A 23,351-nucleotide genomic window follows, 5' to 3' on the forward strand; every position below is an offset into this window, starting at 1 on the left:
ATATACCCAATATTTCTCATTGCACCGATAAGCTGCTTTGCTCGGAGTCTGAACTTGGTGAACTGAACTCCACCCACGTGACAGGCTCCTGCCAATCATCTCCCTCCGCTTAGCGAATACTGTCACAGCTCGAACAGCAATTCCAGATGCTACTCCACGTACATTTCACAAAACCTGACAAGTTTCGCCTAGTTGGCGCAGCGTAAATCGCCTTAATTAAAAACTTAAATACCAACGCCTTAGAGCAATTTACCAACAGAGACGGTTAAAGTAGCGGTTGGCTACTAATTGCCGCCTAGCCATTGACTCGATTTCGATTTCAGTGGAATTTAATTTCCTGTAATTCCATGAAAGATTTCAGCGTATTTAACATGTAGAATAAGAATTATATATTTAGTGTATTTGAATTTAATACCACAAAATATTCTGTAAAATTTTCAGTACAAAAGTGATTTAAAACTGTACCGGATTTTAAAATATATTGTAGGTATTTATTATTAATATTAATATTAAAAAATTCTTTGATGGTTTTTTAACCTTCAAAAATAAACTAGAAATTCTAGAAACCACCACCAACTATTATAAGCAGCAATTATGGCAAAAACGTACTTATTTAACTTCACCACCGCTTTCGTTTTTGCGTAGAAGATTTCAAAATACTTGACAAAATGTAAACATACATATTATTCATGAAACTCTTTTAAACTATCTCTTTTTCAGGAATAAAATAATATATAAGAAAACTAAGAATTCTCATTTCAATAATCGCAGATTTCTCTGTGGATACACAGAAAATTCAGTTATTTCCCATATCAAAAGAGTTACAGTTCATACTAAGACCGATTTTCATTTTATGCTATTTTGGGAATAACAGATTAAATTTTTAACCTTTCGTTCTTTATTGCTCGAAAAAGAAAATCATTTTTTAATTTAAACTCGGGAATATTGTAAAGAAAATGTTGAAACATATTACACAAAATGGTAGGCTTAATAAATTCAGGTTTAAAAAAATGAAAATACAATTTGTCAAAATTTTTTGACATTCTTTATATGATTATTTAAATATTTTTTACAACAATATCAGTTACAGTTACTTACCTGACTCTTGACTTTCCACCTTGGTCCGCGTCTGTAGCTCTGAAAGTTGCTAAGCTCGTGCCAATATCTGCATCCTCCTTCACGATGACTTCGATATTAGGCTTCTCAAATTCTGGTTTATTATCATTGATGTCTCGCAAACGCACGCGAACCTTGGCATAGTCTACGTGATAAGGTTCGGAGGATTCGCCGCCGTGGTCACTAACTTGGATGGTGATGTTGAAGCCGAAACGCTGTTGCAAGTCTTCGAAATCAAGGGGCTGAAACAGGCAAAGAACATTAAATACACGCGAAATACCTTTTCATTCACCGTTCCATAAAATTAGACAAATGATCTTTGAAAACCGGGCTGAATTTACAGTGTTAGCACTTAAATGTTTAACAACATTTCTAAAATATAAATGAAAAAAAGACTGCAGTTTAAGGGAGTAATGCGACCATTTTCGTTTAGAATTGTTCTTTAGAGTTTATACGAGTCTTTGAATTATAAGGAAATGGCAGAATGTATTTGAAAGCATAAATTATAAAACATAATAACTTTTTACGAATTTATTAAAGCAATCTATTTCAAACAGTACACAGAGTATTTCAGACAGTACATAATAAAATGTAGCACCAAGTGGAAAGAATAAAAATAAACACAGTGGATGTACCGGGCATTTTATGTAGACTTATAAGTCACTTACCAGGAAAAACGTCTCACAGTCTAGTTTCTCTTTTATTCATTCTAAGGATTATGCTAATTTTGGTGAGTCATTAGGATTTTCGGAAGTAGGAGAGATGCAAAATTAGCAACCGCCTTCGCCGGGAATCGAACCACGGACCTCTGGATACCGGCCCAGTGTGCAGAACCACTACACCACGCTAGGAAAGCGGGAGAAATACCTTATATACTCCCCTTTTTAAAGGGTAACTAGGGTTTTAGGGAACATAGTCGCCAAATCTTGGGTGTGTAGAATCATCATCCACAACCTTTTTAGTTCGGGCGCCACTTGTAGAGTCATTAGGATTTTTGGAAGCAGGAGATATGAAAAATTAGCAACCGCCTTCGCCGGGAATCGAACCACGACTTCTGGATACCGGCCCAGTTTGCAGAACCACTACACCACGAAGGGACGCTAGGAAAGCGGGTGAAATACCTTATAGTTTATCTAACAGTTAAATTTTGTGTTAAAGTTACTGTCCTACCTTTTCTTAATTTCAAACTTGCAACTTCCTACCAGAACGTATTTTTAGATTCGCGTTTGAATGCAAACGAGGAGAAGTATTTAACTGTGAAGTTCTACTGATTTCGTTAGAGAACCAGTGATTATGACTAGCGCGCGTTCGCCTTTTTAGGCTACTCTCTCTTAAGCTATTATTACGCTCGGTCGTACTTTAGGCCCTTGATAGCTTCGCCGTTATTTAGCGTTAAGGAGTTGATAGCTTCGGCTATATCTTTTTAATTAAGATTAGTTTAGTTCTTAGTTTCCTAAGTTCAAGCACGAGTCGAAGCTTTATTGTAAAACTCCAAGAAGGAGTTCTGTGAAACTTTATTTATCAGTTCTTAAGATTCTTCAACTTTAACTTAAAAGTACACAGGTTAGAATCGTACATCATGTATATATTAATTTACTTTTAAAAAACTTAAAACTTTAGCATTGAGAGAAATTTCGCATAATTTTGGATAATTAATCTGCGGAAAGAAAACTCACATATAGTTTCACTGAAGTTTGAGTCCGTATTTGCAAAGCCCACTAAGCAGTTTTAAAATAATATTTTAATATTCACGATTAAGTCTTAGATTGCTGCGCGGTCAAGCAATTCTTCTTTCCATATACGAGCAATATCTGTCAGTCGTAAATTTGTACCTATGTTGGTTTGCGCCCATTTTTGCGGTGCGTAACAGGAATGCCAGCCGAGCTCGTTGATGATCGACAAAACGTTAAATATGCGCGAATTATCTATGCATCCAACTTCAAATATCGCTGTCAAATTGGCACTTGAAGAAAATGAAGTATACACGGTATTTTGTGAAAGAAAAGATTCTCAAAGCAGTAAATTTCTTTGGTAGGGATGCAAAAATATTCAGACCTTAGAGTTTATTTCGTGAATCGAAAAACTGATTCTTTACCGTATTTGCTGTTGTGCCAGAAAGAATATCAACTACAAAAAATTAATTTCGCATTGCTTAGCGTAGAAAGCTGATAATCTATACAAATTTTAATAGAATTTTAATAAAACCTTACTTTAAAAATACACTGTGCTCTAATCATTTAAAAAGAAATTCACTATACTTTGATACCTAGATGCTGTGAGTGGTTCTAAGGTAAAGTGACTACATTTTCATTGAGGCAAAGTGGAACAAATGGAATGAAACGTGAATTGTAATTTAGTTATGAAAGCAGACCAATAATTCAAAAAAAATATTTTATTGTATATATTCATATATTTGTCTATGAATATACAAAAATATATTTATTATTAACTATTGGTAACTATAAAAATATTTGTAAAAAGTATAATTTGAATATTATGGTTTTTAATTAATTTAAAATTTTATTAAAAATATTATGATTTTCTTTCACGGTCATATTTTTTATCCGAGCCGAATAATTTGCAATAGATTCGGATCATTTATTAAAATGTCGAGAAATTTCTCATATGAAGTGGTCAAATTATATCTTAAGCTTAATATAGATTTTAAAGTTTTAATGTCCAACTGAATTTTTTCTGTAGTCCATACTTTATTGATACTAGAAAAAACACGTTCTGTTGCTGCATTTGTTCCTGGAAGGGAGAGCGAGTGTTCTACAATTTTCAAAATATTTTCATAGGAAATATTATTCTGTTTAAAATGAAGGAATAACTCCGTCCATTTTTTGTGTGTTTCCACATTTGCAAATATTGGCAGACAAACAATATTTAATTTTTTCTTCAGTAGCTTATCTTTTTACCAATGACACCTCATCAGAAAGATCATTTTCGCAAATATTATTTTTTGGAAAATAGTTTCCCACATATTCCCATAAAATCTCCTTTTTTAATGTCACCTAATGAAAATCTTTAATATCCTCGAATAGAACTGTCCGTTCTTCAAGATATTCCAAGCAGTTATTATAAAAATTTCTGACTTCTTTCAGAAAATCAGGTCGTTTAATGGCACCTTGTTCTTCCAACCTAGTGAAGTCCTTTCGAATAACTAAAGGAACGTAATCATTATCAATTCTTTCTCGCAATTTTGTTTTTAAATTATTGATTTCATTTGACACTTCCGTAATTTAAATTTTGTCCCCTTCAATAATTTTCACAGCATTGTGAAATAATGTAGCTTGGTTGTGGATGAACTGAAGCTAAATTTGTGATGCGTCATTTTCAAAAAAGAGCTGCAATATTCTTGGGCATTTATCTTGTGATAAAAAGTATGATTTTAATGGTTCATATATTTTAAAAATATTTTCTACAGCTGGTAAAAGAGACAGCCATCGTGTTTTGCTATAACCAATAATTCTTTTATATTCGATTTCTGCATTTTCTCAAAAATACTTCAAACTTTCAACACGCACAGTATATATATAAAAATACGGATAAGGTTTTGCAATAATATTTTAAAGATCCACTGGAAGCAAGTCAGATGCTGTTTGAACAGTACTATGTAGAATATGCGCTGCACAACCTACTCCTATAATTTTGTTTTGTTCAAATGCTCGTTACGTTTCGTAAAAACGTTATTGACGCCTCTTCTATCTTTTCCACCAAAATTTGCGTTAGTGGTATCCTCATAATAGGCAATAATTTTTAAAATAGGACTTATTGAATCAAAAATTATTTGTGACTTTTCACCCGGCAATGAAACAAAATATAATGTTCTAACTTTAATTTCTGTTTCTGGATCAAAAAGTCTAACAATTATGGAAAATAATTTTAAATCTTTGTGCTTGGAACCATCATAATATATGGATATAAATGTGCATTTATCTAACTATTTCTGCAATTGTAAAAACGAACATAGTTAAAAAAACATTACAGATAATTGCTGCGGCATTTGTCCTTGCACATGCAAATTTTTTGTCGTACAATGTTTTGATCATTTGCAACGTACAATCAATTGATCTGAAACTTTGATTGTGGTTTATGGTGTGGAAAGCAAATTAGCCCTTCAGCTAATGCTAGCTGTTCCTCCGTTAAGAATAAATATTCCTTGACGAGACGTAACGAAAATGATAGAACTCCACCGAGCAATTTACTTAAATAGTAATACCGAGTAATTTACTTAAATTTAGTTTACTCTGCATCCATTTTATGTGTTTTTTATTTTTTTATTTCTTTATATTTAATATAATAATTAATAAATAATAGACAATATATTTTTACAGTACATTTAAAATTAGACATCCAGATATTTTCTAAAAAGTGGGACATTTTTAAAAATCGGCGGGACGCGGGACAGTCTTCCAAAAATCGGGACTGTTCCGCCAAAATCGGGACGTGTTGTCACTTTATTCTAAGAGCAAACGTTCTCATTGTACGTAAAATTCTATTTAGTTTTCATACTGGAAAATAATAAAAAAATATTAAAAAAATATTAAAATTAGACAAATGATTGCTCAGAGCACAGTTTAGCAATAAAATGTTCCGAAGATTAGGATTACGATTCATATAGGATGAAACAGTTTCTGTAATAAATCAGCTACCAAATGAGTCAAGTAAAATGAATAAAGTTGATTGGTGGATCGTATTCTGATGTTAAATTAGCAGTTAAGAAAGAAGCTGCGTTAAAAGCTGGAAAAATGTAAATTTTAACGAACAGTTCATTCACTGCTTTCATCTTTTAATGGTTGCTTAAACGATATTAAATAAGTGAAGCCTTTCAGCCAAAACATCTTTACGGGATATATTATTTGGCGGATATATACTACCTGCACCATTCCTGGTGCTTTGAGATATGCTTAGCCCTCGAGTACAATGAAAAGCATTTTATCCATTTACAGAAAGATAAAAATGCTTTTAACTAGCATCGATGAAGGTAAAAGCCTATTACGATCGTATAAAAAACTATTAGGAGAGGGGGCGGGGAAACGGAATTTTATCAACTAGTTTCTAGGAATATAAAAATGCAACCAATTAGGCACTGCAGAGTTTAAAATAAGTATACTAATTAATATACAGGAAGATAAAAATCTTACATCATGTACAAAATAAAATTTTACTCATTAATATCAAAAGAAGGCAAAATGATGGTAGTTATGATCTTGCAGAACAAAATGCCATTGGGCAGACAGCATTGTTCATTAGAACCCAGTCTATGAACATAACAATAATAGATTCGGGAATAAATTTTAAAGGATGAGGTACCTATTAGCGATTTTCTACAGTGAAGTAATTTAACTAATGCTTATTTTAAGCGTTTTTTAAAAACAAGTCTTTTATTCGGAAATGCCCATTAAACTGCTCTTTTTCGAAAGGCGGATTTGCATTTGTAAAAGCCTCTTTAGTTATTCCCCAGAAAAAGCTATTTAATTTAAAATGAAGCATTCTGTAACTACCCCTACTGATTGACATCAAACGATTTTGGGAGAATTTCTGTTATTATCTTCTGGTATAAATGGATACCATTCTTCTTCATCAATTTGAAAATTAATTTTCGAACATCTTAGCGATTCCAACCATTTAATCAATTCATTTTGCCCGTATGCCACGTAATTGAAAGAAAGCGAACAAAAAACATGTTTAAAAGTTTCCAGAAGTATTTATTTTTCAGACAGAATTCCTATCTTTAGGCTCCAAAAGCGACATTTAGGTTCTCGATGGTAGAACGGGTGAAGTAATAAAAGAAAGAAAGCGGATCAAAATATAGGAAGATAGATTACTTTAGCTATTTTGAGAGACCCGGTGCCATCGGAATTGGTAACCATTGTGAACTTATCCGCTCCAAATGCATTGTCGATGACTTTGTAACTGAATCGATTGGTTTCCAGAAGATCACCATCGTTCACCGAGACAACGAGGATTGGTGTCTCTGGTATGTTGTCTCCTTCCGTCTCGTCCACTTCCACTTGCCACTCCTTTTTCGTGAATTCTGGAGGCATATCGTTGATGTCTTTGATCTTGATAGTTGCCGTACCAGTGCCTGAGGAAATAGCAATCCAGTCTATTTAGATTAAGATTCTTGATAAGTTAGTTTAATTAATCATGCACACATTCCGAATTTTTTTATATTAAGAGCACTATAAAAACAGAATACTAATAATTGATATCCATAATAAAGTGGAATGCCATTTATTAGTTCCGAAAATAAAACATTCAATTCTGGAAAATGGCATACTCAAAAAGGTGCCCATGCAACTGAACTTCTAAGCCTGTTCAGAAAAACCTAATGAATATAAAGATTTTAAAGCATGCAATTATAAAAGTCCCCAGTGCTACTTAGTGTAATTAAAATTCATGCTTTTAAATTTTGCTCTGAGATGAAATTTAATAATGTTTTGCTTTGGTAGATTAACACAGGGGAAGTGAAAAAATAAGTTTTAATTAATTTCAAATATTTCTAATGGAAACTTTAAATCAAAATGAGTTAAATATTTTTTGAAAAATAAATTGATTTTCTTGAAAGATTAATTAATCAATTAAATGTAACCATAGTAACAGAAAAAATTCTTACAATCCGTATTTTTTCCTGTTCCAACTTAAATAATCTTTTATAATATGTAAAATGCCATAGAATACATGTTAAAATTAATTGGAAAATCAGTTCAACTGCCGCAGAAAACTGTTTACTTTCCTGGCAAATCAATACATTTTCAGAACTTTTACTCAAAAAATTAGGAAGTTCATGTTAGGAGAATATAACAAAACAGAACTAAAGACATTACTTATTAACGAATAAATTTATAGAAACATAAATGTTAGATATTAATTAATACTCTTTTGTTATTTCCTTATTACAGCCAAGTGTTTTAAAAAATCCTATATTTGTATCCATAGAAATTATAAGATAACAATTTCTGGAAATTTAGTATTTACAATAGTGAGTTTCCTTACAATATTAACATCCCATTAATGCTTCGCAAAGTGTTTGAATTTTTATACACTTGCCTGATTTAAAAATTAATTAAGCCTTTTCCTGTGTTGAATGATATTTTAACAGTAGTGATAAATAAATAAAAATATTTTTTACTAATAAATTCTGAAATAAAGGATGTTAAATAATGAATTTTTAAATTTAAATCAAAGTTCTAAAACAAAATATTTCAATGATATTTGCAGTTTTTTTAAAGCATTTATAAAAACATTGATTTTTTATTTTGATATCCGTTTTTGAAAGAATTCTTTCATTATTATTGCAACTGTAAAAATTGGAATCAGAGAACTGAATCTACTTTTAAAATTTTATTTCCTGAAATATATTAAATTAAATTCCTTTAATTAAAGAATCATAATATAGGTAATAAAAAGAATGCAAATATAAATTCTAAGAGCTAAATTCAAAAGGGAAAGAATACATTAACTTCCAATTTCAGTAATCACAGCATGCTTATTTTTAAAACATTCGAACAGAGATTACATGTAAAACTAATACAGATCAAAATGCAAATCACAAAAGTACCAAAACATACTTCATATGTTTCTAAATTAGCTAATTTTTGCTGTACATGTTTAAAATGTTAAATAGTAGCACGACATGCAGAATTACATAAATAAAATTTAATAAAAATTAGAACAGTATTTTGCAAATGAAATCGTTCGAAGAGGTTAGTAAGGTAAGAGGTTAATAAACTAGTTAAATTCTAGAATAAATTAGGTGGAATTTTCTGAAATCAACTGAATCTTACAAAATTCTGTTCATTAAGTACAAGAGGCCTTATAAATGCTTTACAATTAAGTCATAAAATTACCTCAATCTTAAAGAAGGTATAAATTTCATCAAAATCATAAACAGGATAGATTTAGATCTTAAAATTTACCAGATAATTTATAGCTACTCTTAGTCTTGTCAACTCAATATAATTGCATCAACAACCGAAACTAGACAATGCAGAGCAAAACCTAACAAGGACCTAACACGTTTTTTACTGTATTCAAGTACCTAATTTCAAATCATGCTTGCAAACTTAGCTAATGTTTACGTGATTCAAGTACCTAATTTCAATTCCTGTTTGCCAAGTTAGCTAATCTGAACGTGCGTTTTAAAATTAAATTTTAATAATCAACTCACAGGTAACTGATGTTGACAACCATAATAGGAAGATCGCATTGTACACTAAGGTCATTTTAAGCATAGAATTCGTAGTAAATTCAACACTCAATCAATCGCACTTTCGCGTCATCTTAGATTCCCATTGTTTACTGTTTGATCTGGATATCTTTAAATAAAAGAATAAAATAATAATAAAAAACAGTAAGTAGGAAAGTAAATCGAAAATTCTAACTTGTTAGCAGATTAATAACATTACATTTTTACTGAAATTACTATATTTTCAAGTTTTTATTGACGACAGTAGTTAGTTTTTATCTCACTATTTCATTTATTAGTACTAGCTAATTTAATTTTTACCTGGTGTTAATTAAATATGCTTTTATGTTTTATAAATAAATAAATATTTTTCAATAATTGATGAGATTAAAGAATATTATGAATGTTTTCCCTAAGATTAACAACATCTTTAAAATGCAAGACATATGGAAAATCATTATGGCAAACAGAACTTTTTAAATTATCTATAAATTACCAACCATTCATTGTACAATATTTAATGAAATTTTACAAATCTACTGCTATCAAATTTTATAAAATTTGGTTTAAAGTTTCAAACCTATGAACTTTCTTTTAAATTTTACTTAAAAGCAGATTTTAAAATTTGTATTTACTTAATGAATTTTGACCTTTTCTAAAAATAACAGAAGTCTTCCAACTTTTGCATATTTAATTGTTTGATTTGTAGATGACATCATTCAGTAATAAAACTAATCCTTATCTGTACGTAATTAATGTATATATTATGAAAATTACATGAAAATAAGATTAGCCTTTGAAGTAATATTTGAATAATTTTTAAGTCTGTGAGCAAGACTCAATGTAAAGCATTTTAAGGTACTCCCCAGTACACGATGACTATGTCGTTAACTACCTTTGAAAACGTTTGTACCTTTCAGACCCCCTCCGTCCATGGCAACGACTTTAATAGTGTATTCAGGATTTGTTTCTCTATCCAGGCAACAGACAGCTGTAGAGATGACACCAGTTTCCTCATCAATCGTGAAGATGAGTTCGCCATTCTCGTTCACCTGGTTCTGCTCTATGGAGTACTTCAGCCTGGCATTAGTACCTTCATTGGGATCGTCGTAGTCAGTTGCAGTCATGGTCATAACTGTCATGCCTGTGAAATAAAAGAAAATATAATGAAAAATAAAGAAATAAAAAATATACTTCGCTAAGGATTCTTCAGGATGTTACTGTCTGTCTACGAGAAGAACAGCTCCCGCCACAGTGTCCGGCGGGCGGTGTTCGGTGGTCGGTATAGCAACAGGGCTAATATATTTCAAATAGGGACGAACCAGGGGTTGCCAATTCATCTTTAAATGCGTCAAGATGGCAAACTGAAAATTAAATCTTTAAGATATCCTTACGGAAAATAGGTCAATTCTCGTTTCTATGGCAGCAGACAGCTGCAGACTAATTGATGAGAACTTTTATTATGGTAGAAAGACTGTACATAAAATTAATTTATTTTCATGAGCAGGGGTCATTATTTAGTAGTATAGTACAAAGTAAATATATTAAAGTTTAGAAGCGAATGCATAAAAAAGGGCATATCTGAAGGGAAAAAATGATCAATGCTGAGCTCTATACTCATATTTCCTTTAACACTAAATATCTCTCAAGTATTACAAATAATTCCTGGATGTATTCGTAAAAGATAGGGTGTTGAGATACTATATCATTCTGTTGATAACTTTCCTGAATTTCTGAAATACTGTGAAAACCGTAACTTTTAATATTCACTTTTACTTTAAAGAGCGCAAAGCAGTTGCAAAGTACCAAACCAAGCGAATAAACAAATAAATAATTAAACCTATATTTTTCTTTGCAATAAAAATTTTATGACAAACATCTGATACAGCATTTTCTAGTCTTAATATGATGAATTCTTTTCAGAAATTGGATTATTGACTTTTTTTGTGGAACATTAGCTTTTATAAAAAATTAATGGGGAGTTTTACGCTACAAAACAAAGCAATCAGGACTATTGTTTTGACAAGAGGCTTCTGAAACCGAAATTTCTCTCCACTGAGGCGAATTTCCTCTTACCTACACAAGTGCTTGCCGGTTTGCCTTTGAATTATTATTGGAAACACATTTTTGCTGCTAGAAATGATTTATTAAAAAAAATAGGAATTACCATCAGCCATTTTATTCAAATCCTTATTGTAGTTCGCTTTTTAATCTACGATACTGTACGTGGCAGGATAAAGTCAAGCACTGTTTGTTTTCAAGCGTTAAAGTTGCTATTAAAATTTTTCCAGAATACAAAACATTGAAAAATGTGTTGCAAATAATATTCGAAGATATATTAGAAGAAAACTGGCATTTTACTAACCCCTAGAATTCCATATGACACAGAATTTAAAGCACTCAATTTATAAATAATAAACTTATAGGTGGTTTGATAAGTTCTGTAATTCATTAGTTATTGTTTTAAGCTTCAAGATATATAGTCTTTAGATAAGAACAAACGTTGCGTGTAATTACAGGTTATAGTTATGATTTTCAACACTTTGTTTTGAATTGAAAGCAGGATACGTTTATTTATTTTATCCGAAATAGTAACTAAAGTTTAATTTAAGTACAAGTTTTGTAGAGTCATTAGGTTTTTTTTTAGCAGGAGACGTGAAAAATGTGTAATGCTTTAGGCGGAATCCGACTCTTGAATCTCTCGAGGGCGCGTTGAGTATGCTTCCAATTGCACAAAAGTTAGACAGAAAAGGAGGGAGAAAATACCTTATAGTTTATTTGTATGAAACTCTTCAGTTCCCAGGAGAAATATATGCATAAGTACAAAAGAAAAAAGAAAAAATACTAGCTGATTAACATAATAATACAGTTCTCAAAGCAAAAACCAAAACTTACACTCAAGCATTAATGAATATTATTAATTATAACTATTTACACTAAATAAAATTAAAATTTCGAAGTGTAGCATGTGCTTCAGAAATCAGCCTAGGCTAGAAGAAATGAACGAAACAGTAGCGCCAAATAGTCTAGGCTAGTATAGTATAGGCTAAAGCGAAATATTAATGTAAAAATATTTAGAATGTATTAGTATTAACCAAAACTATTAATAATTATTTAAATATTTTCTGGTTAATTTCAATTCACAGTAACTGCAGCAACTGAGGTCAGAAATTTCATCTTCTTTACGACAATCTATATACTAAGGAACAAAATTATCTATAACGAATATTTTGTCAGATAAAAATGTCAACAGTTAACCGTCAAAATGAAACTCATAAAAATAAACTGAGAGGATAAAATAACTTTTAACAAATAAAACTTTTGAAACCAAATAATATTCGTAAGGTAACTAATGTGAGGCAGAAAACACTTTTACTTTTGAAAGCCCTTTTAAAACAATTTAACTTACATTTAAAGCAAACAACTCGTGTCTTTGAGATAATACCGGTGACTAACAAATATTAATGAAGATATAAGGAAGTGCCTAGTTGTTTGCTGTGACAGAATGCAAGGTCTGTCGATTAGATTTCATTTCTACTTTCTGTCAGAAAAGCCATTCTTTTTATATGGCGAAATTTATTTTCAGTTAAAGTATACTCTTCATTGCCACGCTTTCTTACAGTTAAAATAATTTACTTTTTCTTTTACGTCAGCACAAAGTTGCGATCGTATGCAAGCACCCTCTCTAAAAATATTAAACTAATGCATAAAAAAAGACGGTGGAGATAAACATATAAATATTTCAGACAGGAAATAATTTAATCAAAGTCTCCTCTCACAGAGAATTACAGCTTGCAAGCACTTAAGAAATAAAAAGCTTTAAAAGATTTTTCTAAATATACAACAGGAACATTCCATTTCTTCCGCTTTCAGCTGCGAGTTAAGGGAGTTCAAGAATGCAACCATTATTCTACGCATAAAACAAGAAATATAGCTACAGAAATATAAGTAGAAGATGAAAATGCGAAGGAGAAGTACGATACACATCCAACAAAAGCAGGCAAAATATAATGTATTATTATGCGCGGAAGAATACAATTTCTTAAAATTGCATTCCTTCGCGATTCTCCAGGTTGAAAAGAATATCGCAGTCGCATCAAGGGAAAATAAAACAGATTACAGGAGTGTATACATTGGGAAGAAAACAGACGGAAATTTTTTATCGCGATACCAACGAGACCTTGGTATGTCTCACAAGGCACATGTTGGTTCTCTTTATGTCATAAGAATAGCCTCTGTAACAAACAATAAAAGTTAGTTTGAAAATGGAACTATTTATGTCTCTTTTCATTTCATAAAAGCATGAAAACCTAGCAATATGGCAAAAAAAGATTTTGATGCTCCAGTATCGTAATGCTCTAGAAATATAAATTTAACCCTTTTCGAACTGGAAAATTAAAAACTTCTGTTTTTGAATGTTATAAAGCAGTGTTTACGAAAAAGGTGTTTGGGAGACGAATCATATACCTAAAGAATGTATACACAAGGTTACAATACTATTTTAATAGTACGATAAATTTTCTCGTAATATTTATAAAAAAGTTAGTGCATAAAGTTAGCAAAGTTCACGTATTTTCAAGATTATAAAATAACGTTAGACGAAAGCAATTAATGTCAAATATTGTCCCTGTATTTTTGCCATATCTATATTACGCGGAAGAATAGTTGCCAGTCTACTCCGAAGGGAGGTGGGACTCCTGTTTTCCACTTCAGTTTTGAGCAACAACACCCCGGAGAGGCCCGGGAGTCTCCCACCAAGTCACACGAGAGAAATTTCGGCTCGCTGCATATTCGGAGTGCTCCTATGCCGCGCAGATGCTATGCATTTACAAACATCCATGTTTTCTCCAGGATTCGAACTTGGTCCCTTCGGTAGCGCAGTAGGCTCATCTAACCACTATTCTGTTTGCGAGACAGTAAGGTCGGATAATGATAATAATAACAAGGTCGGATAATTATTGTCCCAATGATAAGGTTACATTCAATGTGAACTCACTCAACTCTAACATATCGAAATTCATTAGCATTCTTACACACGAGAAGCATTTCAAGTTACAGTAAAAGTAATTTAAGTGCCTTTCTCAGTAAACGCATTTTTTTTTTCAGAATGAAATATTATTTAAAAAATATTTATTCCTTTGAGGCGTCTAGGGAGGCTGTACAGGTTTGGAAAAAAATAACTTACTTAAATTTACTTACAAAAGCTTCTGTTAAAAATTCCCCCCTTCCCCATTAAGTGTTGCATCTTCTGTTTAGATATTAGAACTAATAATAGAAAATAATATCTATCTGTATATACATTACTGTTAAAAATGTCTTAAGACAGAAATGACTAGAAAATGTCAATTTTGCAGTCTTACAAATTACGCTAAAACTTCTCGTGTATACAAATTTCCTAGATTTCCTAGAAAATGGAAAGTTATAAAAATTAGATGTAGGAAATGGATATTTTAACTATTATATAAATTAAAGGAACTGAAGCAATTACCTCTAACTTAAGTTTCATCATTTTCCAAACTAAATGCATCAATGCAGGTTTTTAATAAATTAAATGAAAACGAAGGCAAAAATAATCACTCAACCAAAGATTTAAAAATATGCAATAATGAATTATTTGCAATCCCAAAATGAATTTTAAGAGAAGGTTATTTATTTCAAAGAATACTTTGTAGGGTTTATATTTATTTTAACTAACATTTATTTTAAGTTTAAACTATCTTTCCTGTCAATCCTTACTTTCCCCTGGAACTGCCAATGCCAGAATATGTAAATTTGAGTAGAACGCGCAAGCATTCAAATTATCAGCGGAAGTAGTATGATTTAAATAGAAGGAAACAAGTTCGGTGAGAGAGAGTTATTCTTACTTAGCGAGCGCGGAGGTAGTTATAGAGATTTGAAAAACCCCGCGTTGCGGCCTATGTGCTTGGCGGGAAGTAGTTGCAATTGTTCCAGTGAGCTTCAAGTCTGCTGAATTAGCAGACGTATTGTAAAACGCAGTGAGTTAGTTATTTGAGAGAGCCTCGTAGTTAGAATATTGTCTTTAATTTCTTTTCAGGTTTTTATTTTTATTTTGACTGCCGAGTTGGCACCGTTTGTAAGCGTCAAGAGAACGCAATTGTAAATTAGTACGTTGAATAAAAAGGGACTTAAACCCTTTATAAGACACTGTGGTTTATACAAGCTTTCACAGTCACCTCTTGGTTGCGTGCTAGTTAGAGGCGCGCAACGTTATAACTTTAAGAAATTAAATACAACAGAGGATAAGAAATATTTGTGAATATGCTCTAAGGCAATCTAATTTGCAATAAATTTCGTTATTCCAAATTATATCGAAATGAATTTCTACTCAATCAGAATATTTTCCTGCTTATTAATTTGTTATTCATTTTAGAGATATCAGAAATAACTAATCATACTATAAATACAAGGAATTAGAATAAACTCTGAAATACAAAATATCTGAGATAAATTAGCGTAATGTAAATAAAGGCAAGGAATTAGAGAGTTTAATAATTAAAGGTCTTAATGGTTTTACATTTCTCAAGTGTCGTTTTAATTCCTTACACAAACAAAACCTTCACTCACTCTTTAATTGTTTACTCCGGAGGCACAGGAATTTGAAATTTTCCACGTGACAAATGTTAAGTGTGGCAAAAGATTAAAAGAAAAATCGGATATTATTGAAATTGAGTCATTTTCTAAACTGATGTTTCTCAGTTGTTAAAATTTGCCTGTTAAGTCAATTTCACAAACGAAAAGAAAGCAAAATGGTCAAGCCATATGCTCTCCAAAATTACTTCAAGCTGCAAGGAATAGCTGCAATTCTGACCGAAAATGACCAACTTGTTGGAAAAAATCTAAAATTCTAACTACTTAAGCGTTGCCTTCCATGAATGTTAATTTTGTCACAACCAAAAGACGATGATTGTTAAATGTCAATGGATAGATCAGTGGACGAACTATCTGATTGTTAAATCTTCTTAAATCAGAGGCGCTGAAATGTCTATTACGCTTACCACAATCTTTCGTATGTCCTTGCAAATTATGCACAGTTAACACGCGTAGCTGCTCCCATTCAGAACCGAATGCTGTTTTGAATCTTGGGCAAATCTTCAAGGCTGATATTGCCACCGTGGAAGTCCGTTCTAATAGTTTGTATTGCATTCTTTTACTGCAGCTTCTCCGAATGTAATATTAACATGACGAGAACACGGAGAACTGATATGGAACCACAGGGCTTACAGCTGCTACGAAGTATACTTTCTTAAGGGGACTTGGTGCTCCAAAATTGATGAAACTACCGATTTTTCAATTTTTTGGTAAAAAAATACCTTAATATCCTTACTACAATGAGGAGAAATTTTGAAATGATTTGATGATAATAAATGGTACAAAAAGGCTTTTAAATATTTTGACAGTCATTTAAATGCCACACCCCTTCGGTGTTTATTTGTTTACTTCTTACTTGTTTCAGTAACTTATCAAAATCAGTGCAAAAGAAGAGGAATGTAATTAAATATGACTGCTACTATCAGCAAACTCTGTTTATATGTAAAAACTAATTCATTTAAATACAAGTTGGAAACAAAATTGCTTTCACCTTTAAACTGACAGATTTATATATATATATATATATATATTCAGCTCGTTTCTATGTGTATTATTAGTCAACTTTGCTATGCTTCTTCAAAAATTGAAATTATTTGTGATAAGACACGAACAGAAAGAGGTGGCGTAATGAAACTGATCAAGTTCCTGACTGTAGCATTATTGAAATAGCGCTGGAAGAAACATTAAACACTTTAATTAATTAAAATAAACCTAAATTAATTTAAAATGCAGAAGATTTATATGCCAGAACAAAGGGCTAAAAGAAGCTGCTATGCCGCTGAGTGGTTTTAAATAAAATATTTCATGTCTTTCCAAATTTTATTTTTCATAAAAATGAATAAAATGACAAATTAATATTATTAACGTTGACTATAAGTATTTTAGAAAATATTTTATAACTAATTCCTGTATTGAAATTGCTTTTTGAACGTATATATATATATATATATATATGTTTAAGAAATTTGAAATGATTTAATGACCATTCAGATACTTTACGTTTTTTAAACTGCCTTTCCTCAGTTTGCATTTTTTCGATAAATCCTTTTACTTAAAGTCCTAAAACTTATACAGATGTGGACTAAATTATTTAATATTTTTATCGCTTGTTAAAAATTCTATTCTTACTAGAAACAAGGATGGATTTTACAAAACGGCGAAGAAAAATTATTGGAAGTGAAAATGGGATGTTTTTTCAAAGTTTTTATATAAAAATGTGCTTTTTATATTTTTCTCAGAAAACTATTTCATTAATTGCAAAATCGATCCTTAAATTTAATAAGGGCACTCCATTAAATACAATAAAAATGTGGGGCAAAACATTGAAAATTGTAGAAGAAAGACATTTTATTTGTTAAATATTTCTTATAAAAATTTTAATTAAAAAAATTCAACTTAAAATCATTTTGTCTTACCACTTAATAATATTCATAAAAAAGTAGATGAAACCTCTTAAATAAAATAAAATTATTCAAATGGTATCGAGTCCCCTTTAAGGTTTAGTTACCGTTCTCAAAGAATTTAGCAGCTCAACTAAAGTTCATATAGTGATCTGTAAATTAAGAAATAGTAAGAGTCCAAAATTTGTTGAGATTTCTAACAGAATAATAAGAAATCCTTCCAGCTAAAATACACATATTTTTGTTGCCTACTTGTATTCTTCGTAATTTCTTACGAAATGAAGTGAATGTTTCGCAAACCATATGACATGAAAGCAGCAATCTACAACAAAGCCACTTGAATAGAGACATATTAATGGATTGTTTAACTCCCAAAACTACTCTGCCATGTTTAAAGTAAAACTTTGATTAAATTTTTTTCACAGAAACAAATTTCACATACTGATAAAATTAAACTTCAAATGTTCATTTGAACAAATAGAGCACAGTTGACTACTCATATAAATGTAAACAAAGAATTTAAGAATAACTTATCCTTTTCGAACTCTGTCAATTTCCAGGCTAGCGAATTAAAAAGTTTCGGAAAACCGATAATAGATATTTATGTAAACCAAATTGGATTTCTAGGCATATTAAAAACATATTCGCGCAAAACGTCGTTTGCATAATATTGGAAAATAGGAGTTAAACAACCAATGCTTCAAAATCTGCATTTCTAACAAAATAAAAAAAAACATATGTGAGTCTGCAGTACATTTTCAACTTAAATTTTGCATAAATTTGACAGTCATGAATACCGCATTATATTCACATATTCTTCAGTAGGCTGGATGGGTTTTATTAAATCATTCACTTAAGCCTATTTTATTGCATTTTTTTATTTCGTTGATTTTGTTGAAAATTTAAAAAGAATGATAAAAAAATTTAAAGGAAATGTAGGATCAAAATAAATATGTAGTTTGAGTTTTCATCGCTCAGTTTCTTATACTGATATGTAGTCGTCTACCTTAATTTAAATAAATACTTTATGCCTCAGAAAGTGACAACAGCTTTCGAATTTGTAAGCTGTTATGACGATGAATTTTGATGATGATATAATATAATAGATGCGGAAAACAGAAAGATCTTGGATGCCTCTAACGTCAAAAATTTCATTGTAGTTTTATAATGCCTTTGGTGTCTCAAGTAGAACTGACTTTAGGAAATGCCAGATGACAGATTTAAAATTTCAGAAAACAAAAATTGCATGTATTACCATTTTGAATTCGAAGAACTGATTAAACAATTTTTTGAATAATTTAACCTTCAATTAATTGGCATTTTTGTATATATTCAGAAAAATTTTTAAAATGTATTCCATAAAAATGTTTCCTTGCATAGAAAGCATACATGTCATCAGTATCATGTAAAAAAGAACAAAGTTTTGAACATTTGCCACATGTTTAGTAAAGAAAAAAAGAAATAATAATTTTGCATGTACAGTACAACTCCAGTTATCCGAACTCTGACTATCCGAATCGCTGATTATCCGAATCGTTTTCAGAATTTTTTCAGAATCATCTGAAGAAGAGAAGGAAAAGGAGAAAAAGGAAAAGAGGCTCAAGAAATGGAAAAAGGAGAAGATGAGGATGACGTGTCACTTGAGGAATTAAGAAACATTCTTTTGAAAATTCCAGGATGTTCAGAAGTTAATGCTGAGGATACCGCAGAATGGAATGGTGTGTGATTCGCTAGACCCTGGGTTTCAGATTTTAAATGATTAATTTATTGAAAGTGTGAGAGAAAAAAGTGTCAAGGAAGAAGATGACATTAATGTCAAAGTTAATGCAGACACGGGACCATCAGCTAGTGAATCGTTTGCCGGTCTTGAAACTGCGCTGAAGTGGAAGGAGCGTCAGCCCGAGTGTGACCATATCCGACTTTCCATTGCCAAGCGGACGCGCGATTTGGCTGCGCGAAAATGGATGAAGACAGTCAAACAGCTTGCTTTGACCCAGATGTTCAACAAGCAATAACTTTCAGTACTTGCAAGTACTGTACAGTGCGCTATATAACATGTACGTAAAGGTGTTGCCGTTTTTCTTTAAAAAATAGTTTTTCTTCCATTTTCAATATACAGTACATACAGCAATTAATTAAAATGTACGTAGGTCCTTTCTGCGAAAAAAATCCTATTATCCGAATTTTTGATTATCCGAATGGGGTCCGGTCCTAATTGATTCGGATAAATGGAGTTCCACTGTATCTAGAACCAAAGAAGCAAATTCGAAAACTAACGCAGGAAACGAATTCGCATATGGGTATGGTGAAGTGAGGTTGACACCAATTGCTTAACTATAAAAGCAATGTGAATATTGACCAGCCGCACTAATTATCCAGATAACTATTCTTCCCAGGGCCCACAAGGTGCCCAGGCCGTGTTGCCAGGCTTTGCTGTGTTGCATAGCTCCGTGCTTCTTGTGTACTGGAAGTTCGTTATGCTTGTGACTTCCTTTCTGAGATGTTTGGTTTTGATAGTATAGTTTTATATCTTATAAAAAGATTTATTTCATTTCCTGCGTTCGGAAGTTTTAGATGATGCTCAGCTGTGAGGCAGTACTTAAATAAGTTGTGTTCAGGGTTACCTCTTTAAACAATGAAAATTGTAGATTCATAATTTTGGCGGGGTTCTAACAACATAAACTTGCACGAATCATGCTGCTATAATGCGGCGAAGGTAAACAACATCCTTAGATACATTTCTACCGCTTGCATATCTCACATTTTTACTTTTATTATGCATACAAAAATGAATATTATAAGCAACAATTCCAGCCACATGAGACACTGATTAAGAAAAGAATAAAAAAAGTCCTGTGGTTCATAATTTTTTTTTAAAATGCGTTTTGTAAGAAAGTTCGAAGTCAATTTGCATATCTGATGAAAATCAATATCGCTTTCACGGTGCAGAGATTAAGTAAATTACATCTCAAAAGGAAATGGAATATATTGGCTTCATAAAGTCCAATTTCTGGAATAAAAAGGGTGCTATTTTTTGCTCGTTAGGATCTAAATTACATGTTTTTGCTCTTAACTACAATGTTTATGCCTGTCTTTTAGGAATAATTAACTACAGAAATAAGCAATGCTTTCCCACAGACGAGGGATTTAAAAAGAAATAAACGTCATTTGATATTTTTATTCGTTTTTGCTTTGCATCTGAGTTTTTACTCAAGCACTATAAAAAAATTTTGCGAAAAATATTTCAAATTTATTTAACTTCTCTGAGATTTGATTCTTCTATATATAAAATTTTTTCTAAATGTTAATTACTTTCTTAAAGAATCCTCTAAAGACTGATGACTTTCAGAGCTGGTTTTATAATCTTAAGATTGCGCACAAAGGGAACGGCAAGTGATGAAATTTACATGATGCTTATGCTAGGTATTTACTAATAAAATTTAAAGTATAAAAGTTAAATTATTTTAGGGTTGTTGGAATCCCAAAATCTTCAAAAAATTGATTTTGGATTTTTGCATTTTCAAATTCTCTACACGTTTATCTTTCTAAAAATACCATTCTTTAATCTCTATGAAAGTTAGAACTGTAAAAAATCCAGTTTTAATTTGTCATCGACTGCTTTGATCAATGATGATTTTTATATAAAAACTCGTTTTTATCCAAACGTGATTTTTTTATATTCGATGTACCTTTTCTCAGGAACTTCTGCTCACAGGTATCTAAAATGTTTATGGCTTATTTATTAGGTTTCCTATATTTACTAAAATGAGCTTTTTGTGATAAACTCAGAAAAAAAATTGAAAATTTTTTTGTGTGAGAAAAGTTCTAAATATGACTATGCCTAACAAAATATTTTGTAAATTACTCTAAAATTCAAAATGTTTCAAAAATTCATTTCAGTATAATTAGATAGGTATACTTTAATTACAGAAAAATTTCAAGCGTGTATCTACAGCACACTTTGAGAAAAGGTACATCAAAAATGGCCATTGTCGGTATAGGGGTTGCTGATTCCCCTTAAGCTAATTTAAAAATAATTCAATGTAAATAGAAGCGGTAATCTTGTCAGGCATAGTTTTTAGCTAATACGTTAATTTTATGCTAATTCTTTTATATACATCTATTTCTTTCGCCACCAGTTACCAGACTGAGAAAATCTTCAGTTTAGATGGGAACTGCTGTGACAACAACCTTAAAATGCTGTCTAGTCTGATTAGCCCACAGAGCCCTATTACATACTTGGTGAGAGAATTTCTTAACTGTTAGCGCATAAAACTGGAGTTCACTTTAGTTGGAGTTGAGTTCTTAGTAACCGTGTAAAGATATTAGGTAATTTGGAAGCAGGAAAGATGAAAAATGAGCAACCGCCTTCGCCGGGAATCGAACCACGGACCTCTGGAATACGCACCCAGCGTACAGACCACCAAACCACAAAGGCATGCTAGGAAGGCGGGATAAATACCTTATATACTCCCCCTTTTAAAGGGCAACCGGGGTTTTTAGGGGTCCGAATCGCCAAATCCTGGGTGGGGAGAATCATCGTCCACCACCCTTTTAGTTTGCGCTCCACTGTAGAGACATTAGAAGTTTTTGGAAGCAAGAGATTTGAAAAATGAGCAACCGCCTTCGCCGGGAATCAAACCTCGGACCTCTGAAATACGCGCCCAGCGTGCAGACCACCACACCACGCGAAGGCATGCCAAAAATGCGGGAGAAATACCTTATAATTGAAGGTAAGATTATGTACGAGTAGTTATTATCGAAGGTAAGAGTCATTTAAAAGTTTGAGTTATAGAAACCTTGCAAGCAATGGGGATAAGTTTGGTTAGATTTTGATTGTACTGTCACTTTTATGTAATTATAATGAATCTTTTAATTAAGTTTCACCATTTGTTCGTGTTATTAATATTTGGATAGACTTCTGTTTAGAGCAAAGGGAAGTTAAGCAAATTAAAATATGTAGTAAATTACATTTAACCTTAGAAGTTTGCATACAATTTCCTGTTATTTTCTTTCTAACTTGCACGGAAATTTTATATTTCGTATAAAGATTGCAGGATTTGTTCAGAGTCAATATTGATGAACATGTTTTTATTATATTACTTAAACTATTAGTTTGTTTGTGATAAGCATTATAAAGGATATCAATCATAAAGATGTTCAATACGTGATTTTATTTGATTAAAACGAATTTTCAGGAAAACTGATACACAAATATTAAATCTTCTGGGAAATTAAAAATTAATAAAACATGTATTTTATTTTTTTGAGTTTTCTGTAAGATGTACGACAATAAAATCAGTTATACCGTTCTGCTAGCGTAATTTACATTACACATCTGGAGTCAGCTTTCATGTAAATGCATTCGAATGCTTTTACATGTACTGAATAGCCTTAATGCATTCAAGGACTTTGTAAATTTTCTGTATTGCACTTAATCGCCTTATATGCATTGATTTGAATCGCTTATTCGAATGCCTTATATGTACTTCCCGTTAAAGCAATGAAATGTGATGTAAAGGGAAAAGGCA

The 23,351-nt window shown here is 31.5% G+C and overlaps 1 protein-coding gene across 6 annotated transcripts in view; it reads right to left on the reverse strand.

Annotated features, from left to right (window-relative positions):
* The window catches only part of LOC118184756 (neural-cadherin-like), a 639,735-nt gene that overhangs the window by 85,134 nt on the left and 531,250 nt on the right, over positions 1-23,351 (reverse strand). For 3 of the 6 annotated variants that reach the window (XM_085823079.1, XM_085823078.1, XM_085823081.1), the window contains exons 6-8: positions 10,206-10,454; positions 6,948-7,207; positions 1,099-1,358 (exon numbers count right to left, since the gene is read on the reverse strand). In XM_085823079.1, the coding sequence (XP_085679205.1) occupies positions 1,099-1,358; positions 6,948-7,207; positions 10,206-10,454 (769 nt within the window). The remainder of the gene's footprint in view (positions 1-1,098; positions 1,359-6,947; positions 7,208-10,205; positions 10,455-23,351) is intronic. The other 3 variants (XM_085823083.1, XM_085823080.1, XM_085823082.1) reach the window with 1 other exon arrangement.

This window comes from Stegodyphus dumicola, chromosome 1 (assembly GCF_044657685.1).
Source record: "Stegodyphus dumicola isolate Sdum_Otavi_A_Nest chromosome 1, ASM4465768v1".
Taxonomy (NCBI): Eukaryota; Metazoa; Arthropoda; class Arachnida; order Araneae; family Eresidae; genus Stegodyphus; species Stegodyphus dumicola.